Source organism: Nothobranchius furzeri, chromosome 12 (assembly GCF_043380555.1).
Source record: "Nothobranchius furzeri strain GRZ-AD chromosome 12, NfurGRZ-RIMD1, whole genome shotgun sequence".
In the NCBI taxonomy this organism is placed as follows: domain Eukaryota; kingdom Metazoa; phylum Chordata; class Actinopteri; order Cyprinodontiformes; family Nothobranchiidae; genus Nothobranchius; species Nothobranchius furzeri.
Window position 1 is genome coordinate 56580144 of NC_091752.1, and position 17945 is coordinate 56598088.

The following is a 17945-nucleotide window of genomic DNA, read 5'->3' on the forward strand; positions in this document are numbered from 1 at the left end:
ACCACGGCTGTGCCTAGAAATTCTGTCCATAAAGGTAATGAACAGAACCGGTGACAAAGGGCAGCCCTGGCGGAGTCCAACCCTCACTGGGAACAGGTCCGACTTACTACCGGCTATGTGGACCAGACTCACGCTCCTCTGGTAAAGGGACTGAATGGCCCTTAACAGAAAGCCACCCACCCCATACTCCTGGAGCGTCCCCCACAGGGTGCCCCTGGGGACACGGCCATAAGCCTTCTCCAAATCCACAAAAGACATGTGGATTGGTTGGGCAAACTCCCATGCCCCCTCCATCACCCTTGCAAGGGTGTAGAGCTGGTCCACAGTTCCACGGCCAGGACAAAAACCACATTGCTCCTCCTCAATCTGAGATTCAACTATCAATCAGACCCTCCTCTCCAGTACCTTGGAGTAGACCTTTCCAGGGAGGCTGAGGAGTGTGATCCCCCTATAGTTGGAACACACCCTCAGGTCACCCTTCTTAAAGATGGGGACCACCACCCCAGTCTGCCACTCCACAGGAATTGCCCCCGATGACCACACAATGTTGCAGAGACATGTCAACCATGACAGCCCTACAACATCCATAGCCTTGAGATACCCAGGACGAACCTCATCCGCCCCTGGGGCTCCGCTGCTGTGTAGTTGATTGACTTCCTCAGCAACTTCTGCCCCCGAGATTGGACAGTCCATCCCCAGGTCTCCCGGCTCTGGTTCCTCCTCGGAATGCGCATAGGTGGGATTGAGGAGCTCCTCAAAGTATTCCTTCCACCGTCCAACTATAGCCCCAGTTGACGTCAGCAGCTCCCCATCCCCACTGTAAACAGTGTGAGCGAGTTGCTGCCTTCCTCTCCTGAGGCGCCGGACAGTTTGCCAGAACCTCTTTGGAGCCGATCGATAGTCTTTCTCCATGGCCTCACCAAACTCCTCCCACGCCCGAGATTTTGCCTCGGCAACTGCCACTGCTGCACCCCGCTTGGCTATCCGGTACCTGTCTGCTGCCTCCAGAGACCCACAGACCAGCCACGCCCTGTAGGCCTCCTTCTTCAGCCTGACGGCTCCCCGAACCTCTGGTGTCCACCAGTGGGTATGGGGGGTTGCCACCATGACTGGCACCGGCCACCTTGCGACCACAGCTAGCAACAGCCGCCTTGACAATCGCAAAGTGGAACAAGGTCCACTCGGAGTCAATGTCCCCCACTGCTCTCGGGACGTGGTCAAAGCTCTGCCGGAGGTGGGAGTTGAAGACCGTCTTGACAGGTTCTTCTGCCTGGCGTTCCCAGCAGACCCTCACTATGCGTTTGGGTCTGCCAGGTCTACGCGGCATCTTCCCCTGCCATCTGATCCAACTCACCACCAGGTGGTGATCAGTTGACAGCTCCGCTCCTCTCTTCACTCGGATGTCCAAAACATACGGCCGCAGGTCAGATGATACGACTACAAAGTCTATCATCGACCTGCGACCTAGGCTGCCCTGGTACCAAGTGTACCGATGGGCATCCTAATAACGAAACACCACTCGAGTTCCTCCCAAAAATGGTAAAAATGTCGGTTGTAATAGTGAAAATGTTGTGAGCACAGATTTGATCTAAAATGTCTCAAGAGAAGTTACCACAGCTCAGCGGTCTTCAGTGACTTTTGTTCTGGATCTCTACCTTCGCTTCTGGAATGTTTTGATATTTTGTGCACAGAAGATACAAAGTCCTGCAGCCAGTTTTTCACTAGTTTTACTAGATTTATTTGCAGAAAGAAGTTGTAACATGAACAGATTTATATTTACATGCAACAGAGACAGCTAAGCTTGCTAATGTAAATGCAAGATATAACACCTCCAGATACCATACTTAGACCATAATTTATTATTCTTATTATTATCACATAGATTTTCTTTGTTGCCATTTTTTCTCAAAGTAAATCCAACTTTTCTTTTTTCCAGTGTAGATTCTTTGAAAACAACATTTCTTGGTCTCTTTATCACACTGAACGGCTTTTGTTTAAGATTTTAAACTTAAAGCTGAGATTTTATGTTGATGCAGAAAAAATACTGTGTAACTAAATAATACGGCTAAATTCTGTCGTCACATTCATGCTTATGAAGCAGACGTGGATCAGCTCCTCATCAGGACATGAATCACAGCAGCCTTTCACTTCTGGTAATGATTTTTTAGTAATTAGATATTTCCAGGTAATGATACATAGCTCTGTCTGATGATGACGATGATGTGTCTGTCAGAGCCTGACTATAATTAGATGGCTGTTTGAGTCATTGTCATGGACTTCTTCCTGTTCTTCTGCATGATGTGATCTTCGTTACGCTCCAAGGCCTCATCACCTCGCCTCACTGCCACCATTTCCCCTCCTGGTTTCAGATCAGCAGTTTCCCCTTGTTGTGTCGCCTGCTTAAAAAGCACGATGTCTAAAGTTAAATGGGCTAAAATCAACCTGGATCACTGTTTTAAGTTCATGATCACCATTTTACAGACTGATCTCTTGTTACTGCAGTCGTGTTACTTTTATTTTTAGAGAGAAATCTATTTCAGATAAATGATGAGTCATTGGAAAAGGCTACAAGAGCATCTTAGTGAAATTAAGAGCAAATTAGAGTTCCTTTCAGTTTTGATGGATGACTCAGGCTCAGAGGTTCTGAGTGAAGCTGCCGTTCAGAATGTTTGTCACCAGATCACAGGGTTCAGTGGTTTTGAAGAGCAAGTCACCCCTACCAGATTCTTACTCAACTCCAACTTCCTGTTTGAAAAATGCAACAAATGCTGTTGCCTGGCAGACCGAGAGGGCGGAGCCGCTAACAAATACACACACTCACGACATTGTGACAACATAATGTACCATCTAACATCATAGTGTACCTCTTAGCCAATAGCGATGGCAGATTTAAATTCAAATGCAGTGCTGAGTTTTTACCTGACGACGGTGCATCGCTGACAGTTTTAGGGAGAATATTTAAATTTGAACTAAGATGAACTAAAATGCCGAATTATTGACTACACTTGTCTACAGCACGATCAGACATTCATTTATATAGTTTATCAGCAAAAAAAAGTTGATTTGGAGTGACGTGCTCTTTAAATAAGCTACATTATTATTACATCCATGAAAGCACTGTAGATGGGGGAGGGGGGGTGTAATAAATTAGGAGGGGGGGGGGGGAATTAATTAGGAGTACTGAAGCAATCTCCTAGCTCCAGATAGCCCAACCCTCAACTTGTTTTGTTTAAACCATTTATTCCGTCTGCAGAAATGCATCTTCACCTTTGCTTAAAATGTGGTATTAAGCTAAATGCAGCCTCTAACACTCACCATGGCAGCCTCTAAGCAAGGCCAGATTAACCATATGGGCAACTGGGCAATTGCCCAGGGCCCACAAACTCTAAAGGGCCCAGGGCAGCAAGGGCATGAGCAAATTACTGTATCTGTAATCTCCCGCTTTATCAGGACTATGGTGACCGTATGTCCTCTTTTCCCCGGACATACAAGAAAACAAAACAAAGTGTTGAAAAGTAAAATGTACGTAGATTTATCTCCACTACACGTTTTACCTGCAAAACAATAAGTTATACACATGTAATATTTATACATTTGATACAATTCAGATCACCTTCAAAACTCAGTCACACACCCAGGGCCGTTTCAAGACATTTTGGGGGCCAAGGCAAAATGCCCAATTTGGTTTCTAAGTCTTCTCGGGGCTTGTCCGGGATTTGAACTCACGACCTTTTGCACTCCAAGAGAGAATCACCTTGTTGTAAAGCGCTTTGGAGTCCTTGCTCTGAGAGGCGCTGTAAAAGTGCGGGTCATTTATCATTTATGACCCAGCTCAAAGGCAAAGGTAAAGATGAGAGTGAGGAAGGATTTTGAATAAATCAAGATGGCGCCGAGGATGGTCGCCCTGGTGCTAACGTGCGTCGTGTTTTGTTTGTTTTTGTCTGTTAATTGTGTGTCAGCGTGCTCTTACACCCGTGAAGAGCTTCTAAGCGTCAGATCATCAACACCGACGGACCTACTTCCAGTTTTTTTAGTGAGTGTGGCGGATTTGGTCCACTTTTTTATTAAGAAAGTGAGACGCCGTAGAAGAGGTAAACGTGCGGGAGTGCTCGTGCGTCTACGAAGACGCGGCTCACGTACGCCCTTACCTGGGATCTTCCTCTCAAATGTCCGCTCACTTAGTAACAAGACGGATGAACTGGCGTTGCTGATGAGACGGAACTGAGACTTTTCTTCCTCTTCTGTCTTATGCTTTACGGAAACATCGCTCAACAAGCAGGTCCCGGACTGCGCGCTCCATTTGGAGGGATTCCAGCTCATCCGCGCCGACAGACAGCGGGTCTTATCCAGAGGAAAGACAAAAGGTGGAGGTGTCTGTTTCTACATCAACAATGCCTGGTGTTCGGATGTGACTGTGATTTCCCAGTACTGTTCTCCTGCCCTGGAATTCCTCTTCATAAACTGTAAGCCGTTCTACTCCCCACGTGAGTTTGCTTCATTCATTCTGGCCGCTGTGTACATCCTGCCGAGCGCGGACGTGCGCGAGGCACAACGTGCGCTCGCGGAGCAGATCCTAAGTGTGGAACAGACCTTGCCGGACTCTCTAGTTATTATCCTCGGTGACTTTAACAAGGCAAATCTGAGCCAGGAATTGCCTAAGTACAAACAATTTGTTAAATGCCCGACAAGAGAGCAGTACACGCTGGACCACTGCTACACCACAGTCAGTGGAGCTTATCAAGCCGTGCAGCGAGCTGCTCTCGGCTTCTCAGACCACGCCATGATTCACCTCATCCCCTCATATAGGCAGAGGCTGAAGCTCTCCAAACCTGCAGTGAGAACTTCTAATAAGTGGACCTGCGAGGCTGTGGAGGAGCTTCGCATGTGTCTGGACACAACAGACTGGAACATGTTTGGATCTGCCACAGACAACTTGGATGAATATACAGACACTGTGATGTCATACATAAAATTCTGTGAGGACAGCATTATTCCAACTAAAACCAGGGTCACTTTTAACAACAATAAGCCCTGGTTCACACCCAAACTGAGACAGCTGAGGAGGGAGAAAGAAGCAGCTCACAGAGCTAAGGACAGAGAGAGCTACAAGGGCGCTAAGTACAGGTTCTCAAAAGAGTTGAAAAAGGCGAGATCCCTGTACAACAAGCGACTAAAGGAGCAGTTCTCTAACAATGACTCCGCCTCTGTCTGGAGAGGGCTCAGGCAAATCACTAACTACAAGCCCAGAGCCCAACATGCTACTGACGACCTACAACTGGCTGAACAACTCAACTCCTTTTATGCAAGGTTTGAAATGCAACACCCATCCCCCACACCCCCTACTGCACAGGTTTCTTCAGCCACTCTGGTGTCACATGCCTCCCCCACCACCTTCACCACTGTGAATTGTACAGTCCCCACTGACCACCCCTCCCCCTCCATTGCCATCTCAGTGATAGAAGAGGATGTGCTTAGGGTTTTCCGTAAGCAAAACCCTCGGAAATCCCCGGGTCCGGACGGTGTCTCCCCCGCAACCCTGAGACACTGCGCTGAGGTACTGTCTCCAATCTTCACGGACATCTTTACCATCTCCTTGGAGACCTGCCATGTTCCAGCCTGCTTTAAGCTGTCCACCATTGTTCCTGTGCCTAAGAAACCCCATGTCACTGGACTGTATGATTACAGGCCTGTGGCGCTGACGTCTGTAGTCATGAAGTCTTTTGAGCGCCTGGTCCTCCCTCATCTCAAGTCCTTCACCTCCCCCCTCCTGGACCCTCTGCAGTTCGCATACAGAGCTAATAGGTCTGTAGACGACGCCATCAACCTGGCCCTCCACTTCATCCTGCAGCACCTGGACTCCCCGGGAACCTACGCTAGGATCCTGTTTGTGGACTTCAGCTCTGCGTTCAATACCATCCTCCCTGCTCTGCTCCAGGACAAGCTCTCCATGCTCAATGTACCCAATTCAACCTGCAGGTGGATCACTGACTTCCTGACGGACCGAAGGCAGTGCGTGCGGCTGGGGAAGAATGTCTCCACCATTCAGACAATTAGCACAGGATCTCCACAGGGCTGTGTACTTTCTCCTCTGCTCTTCTCCCTGTACACAAACTGCTGCACCTCGAGCCATGACTCCGTTAAACTGATCAAGTTTGCGGACGACACCACCCTCATCGGGCTCATCTCTGACGGGGATGAGTCCGCCTACAGGAGGGAGGTGGAACGGCTGGTGTACTGGTGCAGCAGCAACAATCTGGAGCTCAATGCTCAGAAGACAGTGGAGATGATTGTGGACTTCAGGAAAGTCACAGCCCCATCTCTCCCCCTCGTCCTGACGGACACCCCCGTCACCACTGTGGACTTCTTCCGCTTCCTCGGAACCACCATCACACATGACCTTAGGTGGGAGCCATCCATCAGCTCCCTGATCAAAAAGGCCCAGCAGAGGATGTACTTTTTGCGGCAGTTTAAAGAGGCCAAGCTGCCGGCCCAGATGATGGTGCAGTTTTACGCGGCCATCATTGAGTCCATCCTCACCTCCTCCATCGCTGTGTGGTACGCTGTAGCCACGGTGAGGGACAAAAATAGACTGCAGCGCATTGTGCGCTCCGCTGAGAAGGTGATTGGCTGCAGCCTCCCATCTCTCCAGGACCTGTACGTCTCCAGAACTCGGGGGTGTGCAGGCCGGATAGCAGCTGACCCTTCTCACCCGGGACACAGACTTTTCGAGCCGCTTCCCTCAGGCAGGAGGTTACGGTCCATCCAGACCAGAACCTCCCGCCATAAGAACAGCTTCTTTCCATCTGCCGTTAGACTTGTGAACAGCTTATAAATACACAACCATGTTCGTCTGCTGTACTTGACATAACGTCACGTTACCGGCCATATTACCATTACCTGCCTTTTTTTATAGCTGAATGTTTTATGCTAGTTTTATTATATTTTTATTATATTTTATTCTACTTATTCTATTTCTGAAATTTATTATTCATGTTATATGTAGCACGTTAGTACCGAAACAAGTTCCTAGTTTGTGAACTGCTTGTTCACTGACAATGGCAATAAACCTTTTCTGATTCTGATTCTGATAAAAGAGCATGTTGATTTAAAAAAATCATCAACTTCACCATTAGATGTGAAAGATTATGGTCGGTGTGAGGAAAGGTTTGAAAGATGTTTCTAAAATCAGACGTTTATAGCCTTAAAACAGGGATCGTTAAAGATTGTTATAAGCAACTAAAATACATTTAAAGTAATTTAGTATCCCCATTTTCTGCACTGGAAAACTGGACTTTTTTCAGATCTGCAGACCTGTAAAGGTTACTAAATTCTATGTAACAAACCACCTCAAAAAGCTTCCCAGACCTGAGAAAGCTCTAAAATGATATAAAAAGCACAAAGTAAATGCATGGAGACCGGTACAAATGCATGGAGACCGGTACATCCTTACACATAGCGACATTTGAGGCTGCTTAGCAGGTTACGCTTTCACATTTTGCATTTTTTTTTCTCATTGACATTAGCTCACTATTGCTGTAGTTAGAAATAGTGACAAGGACAGCGAGAACAAGCAAAGCAACGATGAATGCAAGTTAGTGAGGAAACATAGTTTGCCATCAAAAAGAGGAACATTCAGGGAGGGCAACATGGAAGAAGCAGACATGTTGTCTGTTGCTGCTTCAGTCCCTCGAGCTCGCTCAACCAGTCTCTTTGAGGAATGGAGGTGGGAAAAATGATCGATTCTAAGATGCATCGCGATTCAGACATGCATGATTCTGCATCGATGCAGCAACGTGACATGAGATTTTCTCCCTATGTCTATGTCTATGTTCTGGACTCACGAGGACAATAAAGTTTTGAGGTTTTACAACTAATTCTGGGGGCAGAGTTGCAATGACATGCACACTGTGTTGCTCTAGCGCCAATTTAAAACAGAAAAGGCGGACAGGGATACAGGGCCAACATTACCAATAATCAAAGATGCACCTGTTACATTTAAATCGGATGTCTGGGCTAATTTCGGTTTTGGGATCCTGGATGTGAAAGAATCACTTAGCACAGTATTTCTTTACTATTTTTAAGTTCAGTTGTATTCTATCTTAAAGCTGCTCTACCGAAAACATTATTTCTTATATTATTTAAGTAGTTATAGGCAGCACACTTTAAAAATTGTTGCTCACTATAGTGAATAGATGTATGTTCTGTTTTTCGGGGATATCGAAATAAAAAAGAAATTGAAAACTATTCAACTGCTTTTATTAAGCAATGAGAAATTTTGTGTGAAGAATCGTGATGCATTTCATGCTCAAATTGAATCTTTAGGCAGATAATCGCAATCGGATCGAATCGTGAGGCAAGTAGAGATGCACACCACTATTGAGGAACACATCAGTTTTCTCACAGTTAAATGGTAATTATAAAAAACTGATGAGGGAAAACTCCACCAGGATGACGGATCATGACCAAAATCATTTTTCATAACCAACGTTACTTATTAAATTAAACTGGAAGTAAAGGCTGGAGGCAAACAGTAAAAATTGGCACTCTACCGTAAAAGAAGGAGAAGTTAATTAGACTTTTCTGAGACTTGTACGCCCTCTGCCTCGTTCCCCTTCCTCCCTCTATCAGATACAGAACCTCCCTCCATGTCTCTGTTCTACCGCCTCTCTGCTCTGACATGATGTTGTTTGCTTTATTTAGACAGTTTGTGGGGAAAAAAGGCACATTTCAGCTACGTGGGCCCTCTCACCCAGCCACTGGCTTGTATAATTATACATGCAGCAATTCAGCCTGGTGGAGGCGATGCTGGTGGGGGTTTATCCACCCTCATTTAGGCCTTTAATTAGAGCCATGTTTGGTTTGTGGTGGTTGCAGAAATGAGCTGACCTCAGCTCTCCCCATGCAGAATGGAAAATATTTGAATGGATTTATAACCAGTGATATTTACTGATTCTATTGCAAATTGTGCACCAATGTGTTGTTGAGAGGTTTTCTTTAGCTATAATCCAGTTTGCAGACAGCGTCAGTTCTTAAAGGCTTTAGGATTGATTTCTATCCAGTTTCATTGTCTTTGATTCTTTATTTTCTTTCATTCCTCATAAAAATGAAGTTCCTTCTGAGAGTGACTGCATTTATTTGTAGAAAATGTTTAATTCTGCAATTCCTCTTAAATGATGATCAGTTTAAAGCTAATTTCTTGGTAACATTAACAAATACACAGGAAGATAATCCTCTTTAGAGCTTTGTGATTCTGAGAATGTCTTGTTTTTGGTTCTAGACAGCAAGGAGTGAAAGTAAATGAAGAAAATAAAAGTTGCTTCTCTTTTTCTGTCTGACTGCACGTATTTTACATTTTCTCCTTCACTTTTCAAAGCAACTGTTACGACAAAATATTTCTTCAGTTTTTTTTTAAATTGTGAAAAAATCAGATTGAAAATAAGATTTTTATTTCTTAAATTTATAATTAATCATTAGACTTTAATCATCCAGCTGGAATTAAAATGACAGTGTGTATTTTTCCAGGTGATAGGGATAGTAGATACCTAAATCGTTGAAAGCAAGCTGTAGTTTTGTGTTGGAGTAAGAACTTACCAACTACCCGCCATGAAGGCAATGTTAAAACAACAACAATAATTATTGGTGACAGTTTTGTAACCATTTGTTACAAATCAGTACATGTGTTTGGTCCTCAAGGGCTCCTGTAGAAGGACAAATGGCATCTAATATGGCGTCACCCAGACACTTAGACCCACTCCCATGTATTTTAGACCAGATATTTATGGTTATAGGGATGGGTACCTTTTGAATCGATACGGTACCAATTGCCGGTACCTACGACTCGATACCGCTACTTAACTGTACCAAATTTTGATACTTTGGAGTGTTTAATAATTAATTGCAATTTTTATTAAATATATATTATTGTCATAAAATATATAACCATATTTGATAAATATTTTGATAAATCAATCAATCAATCAAGTTTGTTCATAGGTTTTAACGTTGCAAATCTGCAATGCCTGCCTGCAGAGGGTTAAAAGGAGTTCTTCTTAAATATATAGAGCCATGGTGCGTACTTGCAGTTTTTCAGGTTGTAACAATAAGGATGTTAAAGGATCACCTTTTCGGTTCCACACTTTTTCTGTGAAGGACGTTTCTCAAAGGCATCAGTGGCTTTTGGCAATCGGCTACGCCAAGGATACTAAGGATACTCGGCTGGGAACGAGTCAAAACGTTTCGTTTGTGCAGTGCACACTTCAAAGAGGATAATTACATCAGGAAAAAAAATTGGGAACATTAAAAACTCTTTTTGAAGAGTTCGGCCGTACCAGAAATCTAGGTACGTTTTTTTATTTATTTTTATTTTTATTCAGGCTATGTCCGCTGTATTCATTTTCGCATTTTAGCACATTATTTATGCAGTCATCTTTACACCGATGATGATGGTTGACCATAGACTGCTTTGCCAACAATCTGTGTTGATGTGTGTGTTTTGTGTAGCAAATGCACGTAATGTAGCACAGGTGATCATCACGTACTGTTACACCTGTTGAAGCTTTGCAAAACTGAAAAATCTATCAATCAGATTTTATTTATAAAGTGCTTTTCAAGCAAAGTGCTTTACAAAATTACCCCAAATTCCCATAACAACTTAAAAACATTAACAGACATATGCACACACACACACACACACACACACACACACACACACACACACACACACACACACACACACACACATATCAGTAAAAATGTGTATTCGGCTGGTGGGGGGGGTGTGTGTGTGTGGGGGGGGGGGGGGGGGGGGGGGGGGCTGGTGCCTATCTCCAGCGGTCAACGGGCAATCAGGCGGGGGGTACCCAGCTCTAGAACTAAGACTCTAGAACTAAATTTACTGTGTATCTTCAATCCTTTGGCCGTTCATTTTCAATCTGTTGGAATTTCCGAGGAAACAGCGAATGCACCATTAGCTTTGTAAGCACAAACTAAACTATCTGTCATGATCCTGACCCCATCACACAACACTATCAAGCTAACATTATCTTAAACAGTTTATTTCGCTGCTGGAGCAGATTAAGATGTCTCATACTTAGATCGTTGTCACTGGTTTCATCATCACCCATCGCATTTAATGAAATGAAGCCAAACTTTAGAGCGCGTTCGCTTTCTTCTAGTCGGAATTTCGTCATTCCGAGGAGAAAGCCAACGCACCATTAGCTGAACGGAAACTAACATATCAAGCTAACTTTATCTTAAACATTTAACTTACCTACCAGAGCAGATTAAGATGATGACGCCTCACTTAGATTGTTGTTGCTGGTTTCATCATCACCCAGTTACCCATCCCATTTAGTGAAGTGGACCCAAACTTCAGAATGCTTCCTCTCTGCCATGCTGCTTTGTTTACAGCTCACCCACAGTGACTGTTGTTGGTTTGATGATAAAATGAAGGAACTGTTGGCATTCATTGCTGTTTTCACATTAGAGTGCAGAGATTATCATTATAGAGATATTCCTGTTGATAAACCCAACTATGAGAGCTTCTGTGAGTCTTGTTATGTTTGCCATTTACGTATGACCCAATAAAATTTGAGTGAATATAATAAACTGGTCAGTTTGCTGCAATTTACTAAATAAAAAAACCTGAGGTCATCATTTACTTTGTATTTATTGTGTTTCCATCAAAGCCAGGCCTTTATATCCAGTTCTAAATGTTGTCAGAATAACCTGACTTAAAGCCTTTTTCAGTGTCTTTAACAATGTTGGCAGTTGCTGCGTTTAAGCATTACGGCTTTACTAACAACGTTGTTTTTTAGGTACCAGAGTAATCTGATTAATTACTAACTCTGTTACTTTTTGAAGAAAAAAAGTGTAACTCTTAAGTAATTAATTTTTAAAAGTAAGATGCCCAACACTAGTCATTAAAATCTGTCAGTAAACCACACGACTTCCCTGCAGCATCATGCACGAATGAGATTTAAAGTGTTTGGTGGATTTTTGAAAGAGATGGCAGCTGTCTGGAAGTTGGATTAATGAAATCCCAGAAGAACCAGCAAGACAACTGCAGTCACAGAGAGTTCATCCCTCTTTTCATACCCAGAAATAAAAGCCTTTAAATAGTGGTTATAAAAATGAATCCATTTCTGTTAATGTATGTAAACGCTACATAGAACACCAAAAGCTACACGCGGCGCCAGAATTACACATTTCAGACCCCTGAACAAGGCTTTTCCTGTATTTGGAACATCTGATTCTTTGCTTGGATGCTTTAGGTTTTCCTGATAACATCTTACAGCCAATGCAGCCGTGACGCAAAACTCTTTCTTTACGCAATTACAGGAATGATCCCAAAAACAGGCTACATACGTAATTCTGGCCAACTTTTATACAAGTATTACAGGTTTGTTTTTGGGGAGCTTTTATGTAAAAGTCCAGCTTCAGCTTCTCCTTTAACGTCCTGAGGGAAACTTCCTTTTTGTTCTGCTTACTTGGTGCTTTTTGGATGACTCCGTTTGTCTGTGCTGATGAGTGGAGCCCTGAGATGTTTTCGTTTAACCTTTCGTTTAACCTTCCATTAGTCTCATGATGTCGTCTGTTTTCTTCCCTCTCTCTGTCCCTCATTATTTCCCAGGACCCCAGAAGCAAGCACAAGTTCAAGATTCACACGTACGGCAGTCCCACGTTCTGTGACCACTGTGGATCTCTGCTGTACGGTCTCATCCACCAGGGGATGAAATGTGACAGTGAGTATCACTCCATCGGTGGGGGTGCACCTGTGCTGGGCTACTTTATGGATCTGGTCCTAATGAGGACAAATGGGAATACCGTGCCTGTACGTCTCTGTAGCCCAGTTCACGGCCCCGCTGAGATCTCTGTGGTTTTCTTTCCCCCACACTCTTCTTTTTACTCTTCCCACCTTTCTTTGAGTCAGTGACCCAACCCTGCCTTTTCCTCCCACTTTTCTATTACATTTCTTCTCTTGTGTGTCCCACTCTCCTTTGTTCCTGTCTTCTTCCTTTCTGTTGCCACGCCAACTCCATCCGTCACCATCTTTCTCCTCCTTGCTCTCTGTACCTCCATCTGTGGGTCTACGGTGGTCCCCTAATCACAGATGGTAATGCGAGCGCACCAGATCTAACCACGGGCTGTGGTTCCATCTCTTGTTTCCTTCTGTGTTGACATACCTGCCTGGAGGACAGCAGGAGGAGAAACTGTTGAGACAAATGGAGATGTGTGTCTGTAACGGTTTATCAGATGTCAGAACACTACAGTGAGTTATAATACTCGCAAAAAAATATTTTAATCAGCATCTGTAGATCTGTATGCAAAATGCCTTAAACACCTTTTGGTGTCTTCTCATCAGAACCACTTAAAGTTATTGTTATTATAAAAGTAAAATTTTTAAATATCGGGCCAATATATTAAATTTTTCTATATCAGCCATCGGCCGAAATTCTTTTAAAAGCCAATAAAAAATAAATAAATCAGGCACCTGCATAGCTGACTGCCACCACTACTATACTGAAGAAAGGACCCAAAGGACCCCAACACACCGTTTTTATAATGTTTTAAATTTGTTTTATATTTGAAGTTCAATAAATATTAAGAGATTTATTGACTTATTTAATTTATATTGCACACAGTGAGTGTTCAGTTGTCTTTCACAATCAATGTGCTGCTAAAAAGTATAGATATCGGCCTAATAATTGGCTTTAGATATCGGCCATCGGCAACAAAATGTATGAACTCATTCCACTGCCATCCGTTTCCTGATCAGAAAAGCCCTTCGCTGCAAGTGTTTTTCAGCGTTTTACTGTTTTTTTAGGAGTCACAGAACGTTGCGCGCTAGGATGATGTCAACTCCAAAACTCCCAAACCAAAGCGGAGACTCACCTCTTACATCAGGAAGAATCCGCACCTTTCAAGCTTTATTTTGAATCAAGACAAAGTGTTCTACAATCCCTGAATAAACAAAGAATCCTAGAATCTTCTGATTAAACATCCAAAGACCAAGCAGGTTGATATTCTATATTTATACAGAGTATCACAGCTTATTGGTCATAGGTAAGGGTAATATATTAAGCCTTTAAAGCACGAAATTTACCACTGTACACCGTTCTTTCATAATCCGTTGTCGAATTGTGATCGGCAGAAGCTTGTCCGGTTCGCGCCTCACTTTTTTTACAGCAGCATTCCAAAACGATCTCCTAACACATGGATTTTCTGCTTCCTGATCATGTGACGTGTGACGTACGCGGATGAAGATCGGCTGTAGAGCAGGGAAGTTTGTTCATTGCGGCCCCCACAGAGTAAAAAAATGCAAATGATGACTTTTGTCGTCAATGGCAGTGAATGAGTTAAAAATCGGTATCAGTATCGGCCTTAAAAACCCCCATATCAGTCAGCCTCTAAATTTTTCACAAAAAATACTTACGTTTTTGTTTTGTTTACAAATTAAAAACAAAACCAAGAGCAAAATCTCGACAGGATGATGATGGGTTAATATTTTATCCAAATCTTAGATATCTATCCTGGTGAAGCATGTACAGTATTTGTATTTTTCTCACCTACCCATTTTTTTATGAATAAAGAAAGGCTGCCTTCATTTTAGGAGGGATTTTTCACAGTTTCCATGAACATTTTGGTGGGTCAGCAAAAAACATGCATTAAAAAAGCCATTTGATCGCTGAACGCTTTCCTGAGAAACCTCACAGCTTTCCCGTCAGTCTTTCATAATCAGAACTGGAGCAGACTGACACTTTTGATTACGTCCTCCAAGATGGACTTTTTTTTTTTACCCATAACCTCCGGAGTCCAGAGATTGCTAATGATGGATTTTTTTAAATTTCTTCTAACTAGTGAGGTTAACAGGACCTCGTGAACATAAAAACAGCAACAGCACCAAGCAGCATAGCTGATTCTTGCAGAACTTTGTAACCAGTAAATATGCATCTTAAACAACAAAACAGTTTGTTTGTTTTAATTTCAGCTCTTACTGGTAACTGCAATGATCCATCATAGCTGCTTTGGTATTTTCCCATAAAATCAAAGCCCTCCGACTATTTTTACTTTTTCCTCAAAAGCAATGATTTTTCCTGGTGTTCTCCTGTAATTTACATGAAACTTAATAAAATCACAAAGTTGTGAAAATAACTTTGCATCTTTGTGTGACCCACCTTCACTTCTAGCTGCAGTAAAAATGAGATCACACACACACACTCTGATAAACTCAACACTCTTGTTTGTCTCTGTGCTTCGTCTCCATCTAGCCTGCGACATGAACGTGCACAAGCAGTGTGTGGTCAACGTGCCGAGCCTGTGCGGGACGGACCACACAGAGCGCCGCGGAAGGCTGTTCCTCAAGATCGAGGTCAGCGGGGACAGGCTACACATCACAGGTTGGTGTTAATCTCAACCTGTGAAAACTTCACCTGAAGGTAACCTGCTCGATCTTAGCATGCCGTTAGCAAACAGATCCCATATGGGGATCATCTGGCATAAACATCTAGTTTTACTCATGTCTCCTCTCATACTGGTGGCTTAGATGTGTGCTAACGCATGGGGCTAACAATTAAGGTACATTTATATGAATTATGATCGATTGTTTAAGAATGATTTCACGTGGTGTTTTTTAAAGGAATTTATGTCTTGATGTGACTCATGAGTGAATCAGAACTGTATGTGGAGTTGACAGGAAGTCAGCCAGCTCTGCAAGAAAGAAGCATTCCAACATCGCATCTGTATAATTAACATTAAAACCTTTAAAAGATTAGCAACCAATGTTTTCTTTCTAAAGCGTGAGCTCTTATTCTGAATAGTGGTATTATCCATTAATCTACAAACACCTCAGTTCAATACTTGATAACTCACAGTTAACATGAACTTCATGACTTTGGGGCTAATCAGGATGTGCTCTTTTGTCTCGTGTCCAATAATGTTTACTTCATTAGATAAATAAACTCCTACTTTCCCATTAGCGTCACAATGCATCACTCTTCTGTCTAACAAATCGACATTGTTTTTATACCAGTGAGTAATTAGAGCCTTATTTGCAGCCGACTAAAATACAATGATAAGAAAAGTCTTTTGGACGGGATATTTGTAAACACCTATTATTCTATGTTTGAATGCAAGCGGGCTTATTGATGAGTATTTTAGTAACGCTCAATGTGTCTGGAAAACACAGGCACTGACCTCCCACTGACAGATTATAAAATAGCAAAAAGAGCTAAATAAACTTTGTCTGGTGAACAAATGAATTAACCATGCCTCTTTTCAATCAGATTCTATTTACACAAAATGCTTTACAGCTGATTAAACTTTAAACTAAAAACACATGAGGGGCAAGGTGAAACTGGAAAAATTAGAGCATGGTGAAAAAGTCAATTTATTTAGACTGAGAGACCATCTAAAGGCCCTGGAACCCTTTGCAGGTGTTTAGGATTCATCAGCTGACCAGAGTGGGACACTTTGAGTCTAGAATATTGAACCTTTCACAATAATCTTTTGACTGTTGGGTTTTCATAAGCTAAGCCATAATCATCACAGTTATAACATCTAGTTTAGCATGTTATGAGTCTATCTCATATATTAGTTTGACTTTTTAAGTAGAATTACTGACATAAATTATCTTTTGTACCATATTCTAGTTTTCAAGTTTCACCTGTAATTTCTAATATGACGTTGTTGATGTTGTCAAAAATACCAAAATGAAAAGGAGTTTTATTGGTCTTGCTCCTGGGAACATGGTGGTATAAAGCAGTGTATCATCTGCATATTAGTTAATACTGATACCAGGTTTCCTCTAGTCTCTGTTGATATGTCTGATTGGTCTGATTAGATCAGTGTTTCCCAACCCAGGTCCTCAAGGCACACTGACCTGCATGTTTTCCATGTCTCTGCTTCAGCACACCTGATTTACATTGCTTCCTCAGGAGGACATCAAGTGCTGCAGATGCCTGTTAACCACTCATTCATTTAAGTCAGGTGTGTGGCAGCAGGGAAACATTGGTGTTTAAAATGGCAACATGGAAAATACGCAGGGCAGTGTGCCTTGAGGACCAGGGTTGAGAAACACTGGATTAAATAATCTGGCTTCATCAGAAAATGAGACTAGTGATTGTTCAATGTGTTTCTCGGAAGGAAACATTGGCTGTGCCTACTCTTGTAGCCCAGTGTGCAGCATCCTTTTTAAAACAAGTAATGTTTACCAGTCAAAGCTGGACTTTATTTGTGATCGAGGAATTAATTACTTTTCTTTTTCTTTTTCTTTTCAAAAGCTCAGTTTTTGCATGTTTGACCAGATTAAAGATGGATTTTCTTTACATGTTTGATCTTTTTTTTTATGCTTTGAATGCATTTTGTGTTGTCTGTAAATCCCTTTGCATTGCCTTCTTTTTGAACGGTGATTCCTAATTTCCCTTGCCTAACAGATCTCTTGCTGTGGCAGAACATTTTACTCCAACTTCAAGGAACTTTTTTGCATCTTCAGCAAAAATAAGTGTTTGTAAATTCTAAAACAATGCATGATGTTTATGTCAGCATAAAAACAGGTCTGCAGTGCCTTTATTGTCTATGTGTTGCAAATATGTGCCTGCATGTGTGTGTTTCAACACCTCTAAATTACCCTGTCAGTCAAAGGCAACACCTGAAGTGGAAAGCTCTCCGGTGTTTAAACCCCTTTGGCAGGGAGAGAAATTACTTCTGGGTCCCATCTCTCTTTGTCACACTCATGCATACACTCTCACATTCATACACAACAGCATGGTGGGACAATGGAAGGAGGGGACATTTATTCCTGAGCCTGGAAAATGGCTGCTAGCTCAGAATGAGAGAGGAACAACCTGGACGCCGACTGACTTGGAAACATATTGTTTTCATAGAAAATGTGCTTGTTATAAAGAAAAGCGGTAAAACCAGCTTTCCACTTGATTACATATCAGGTT

At 42.6% G+C, this 17945-nt stretch overlaps 1 protein-coding gene across 3 annotated transcripts in view; it reads left to right on the forward strand.

Moving 5' to 3' along the window:
• Positions 1–17945, forward strand: part of prkcab (protein kinase C, alpha, b) — a 239375-nt gene that overhangs the window by 178802 nt on the left and 42628 nt on the right. For all 3 annotated transcript variants that reach the window (XM_054750570.2, XM_054750571.2, XM_054750572.2), the window contains exons 4-5: positions 12632–12743; positions 15270–15398. In XM_054750570.2, coding sequence (XP_054606545.1) covers positions 12632–12743; positions 15270–15398 — 241 coding nt within the window. The remainder of the gene's footprint in view (positions 1–12631; positions 12744–15269; positions 15399–17945) is intronic.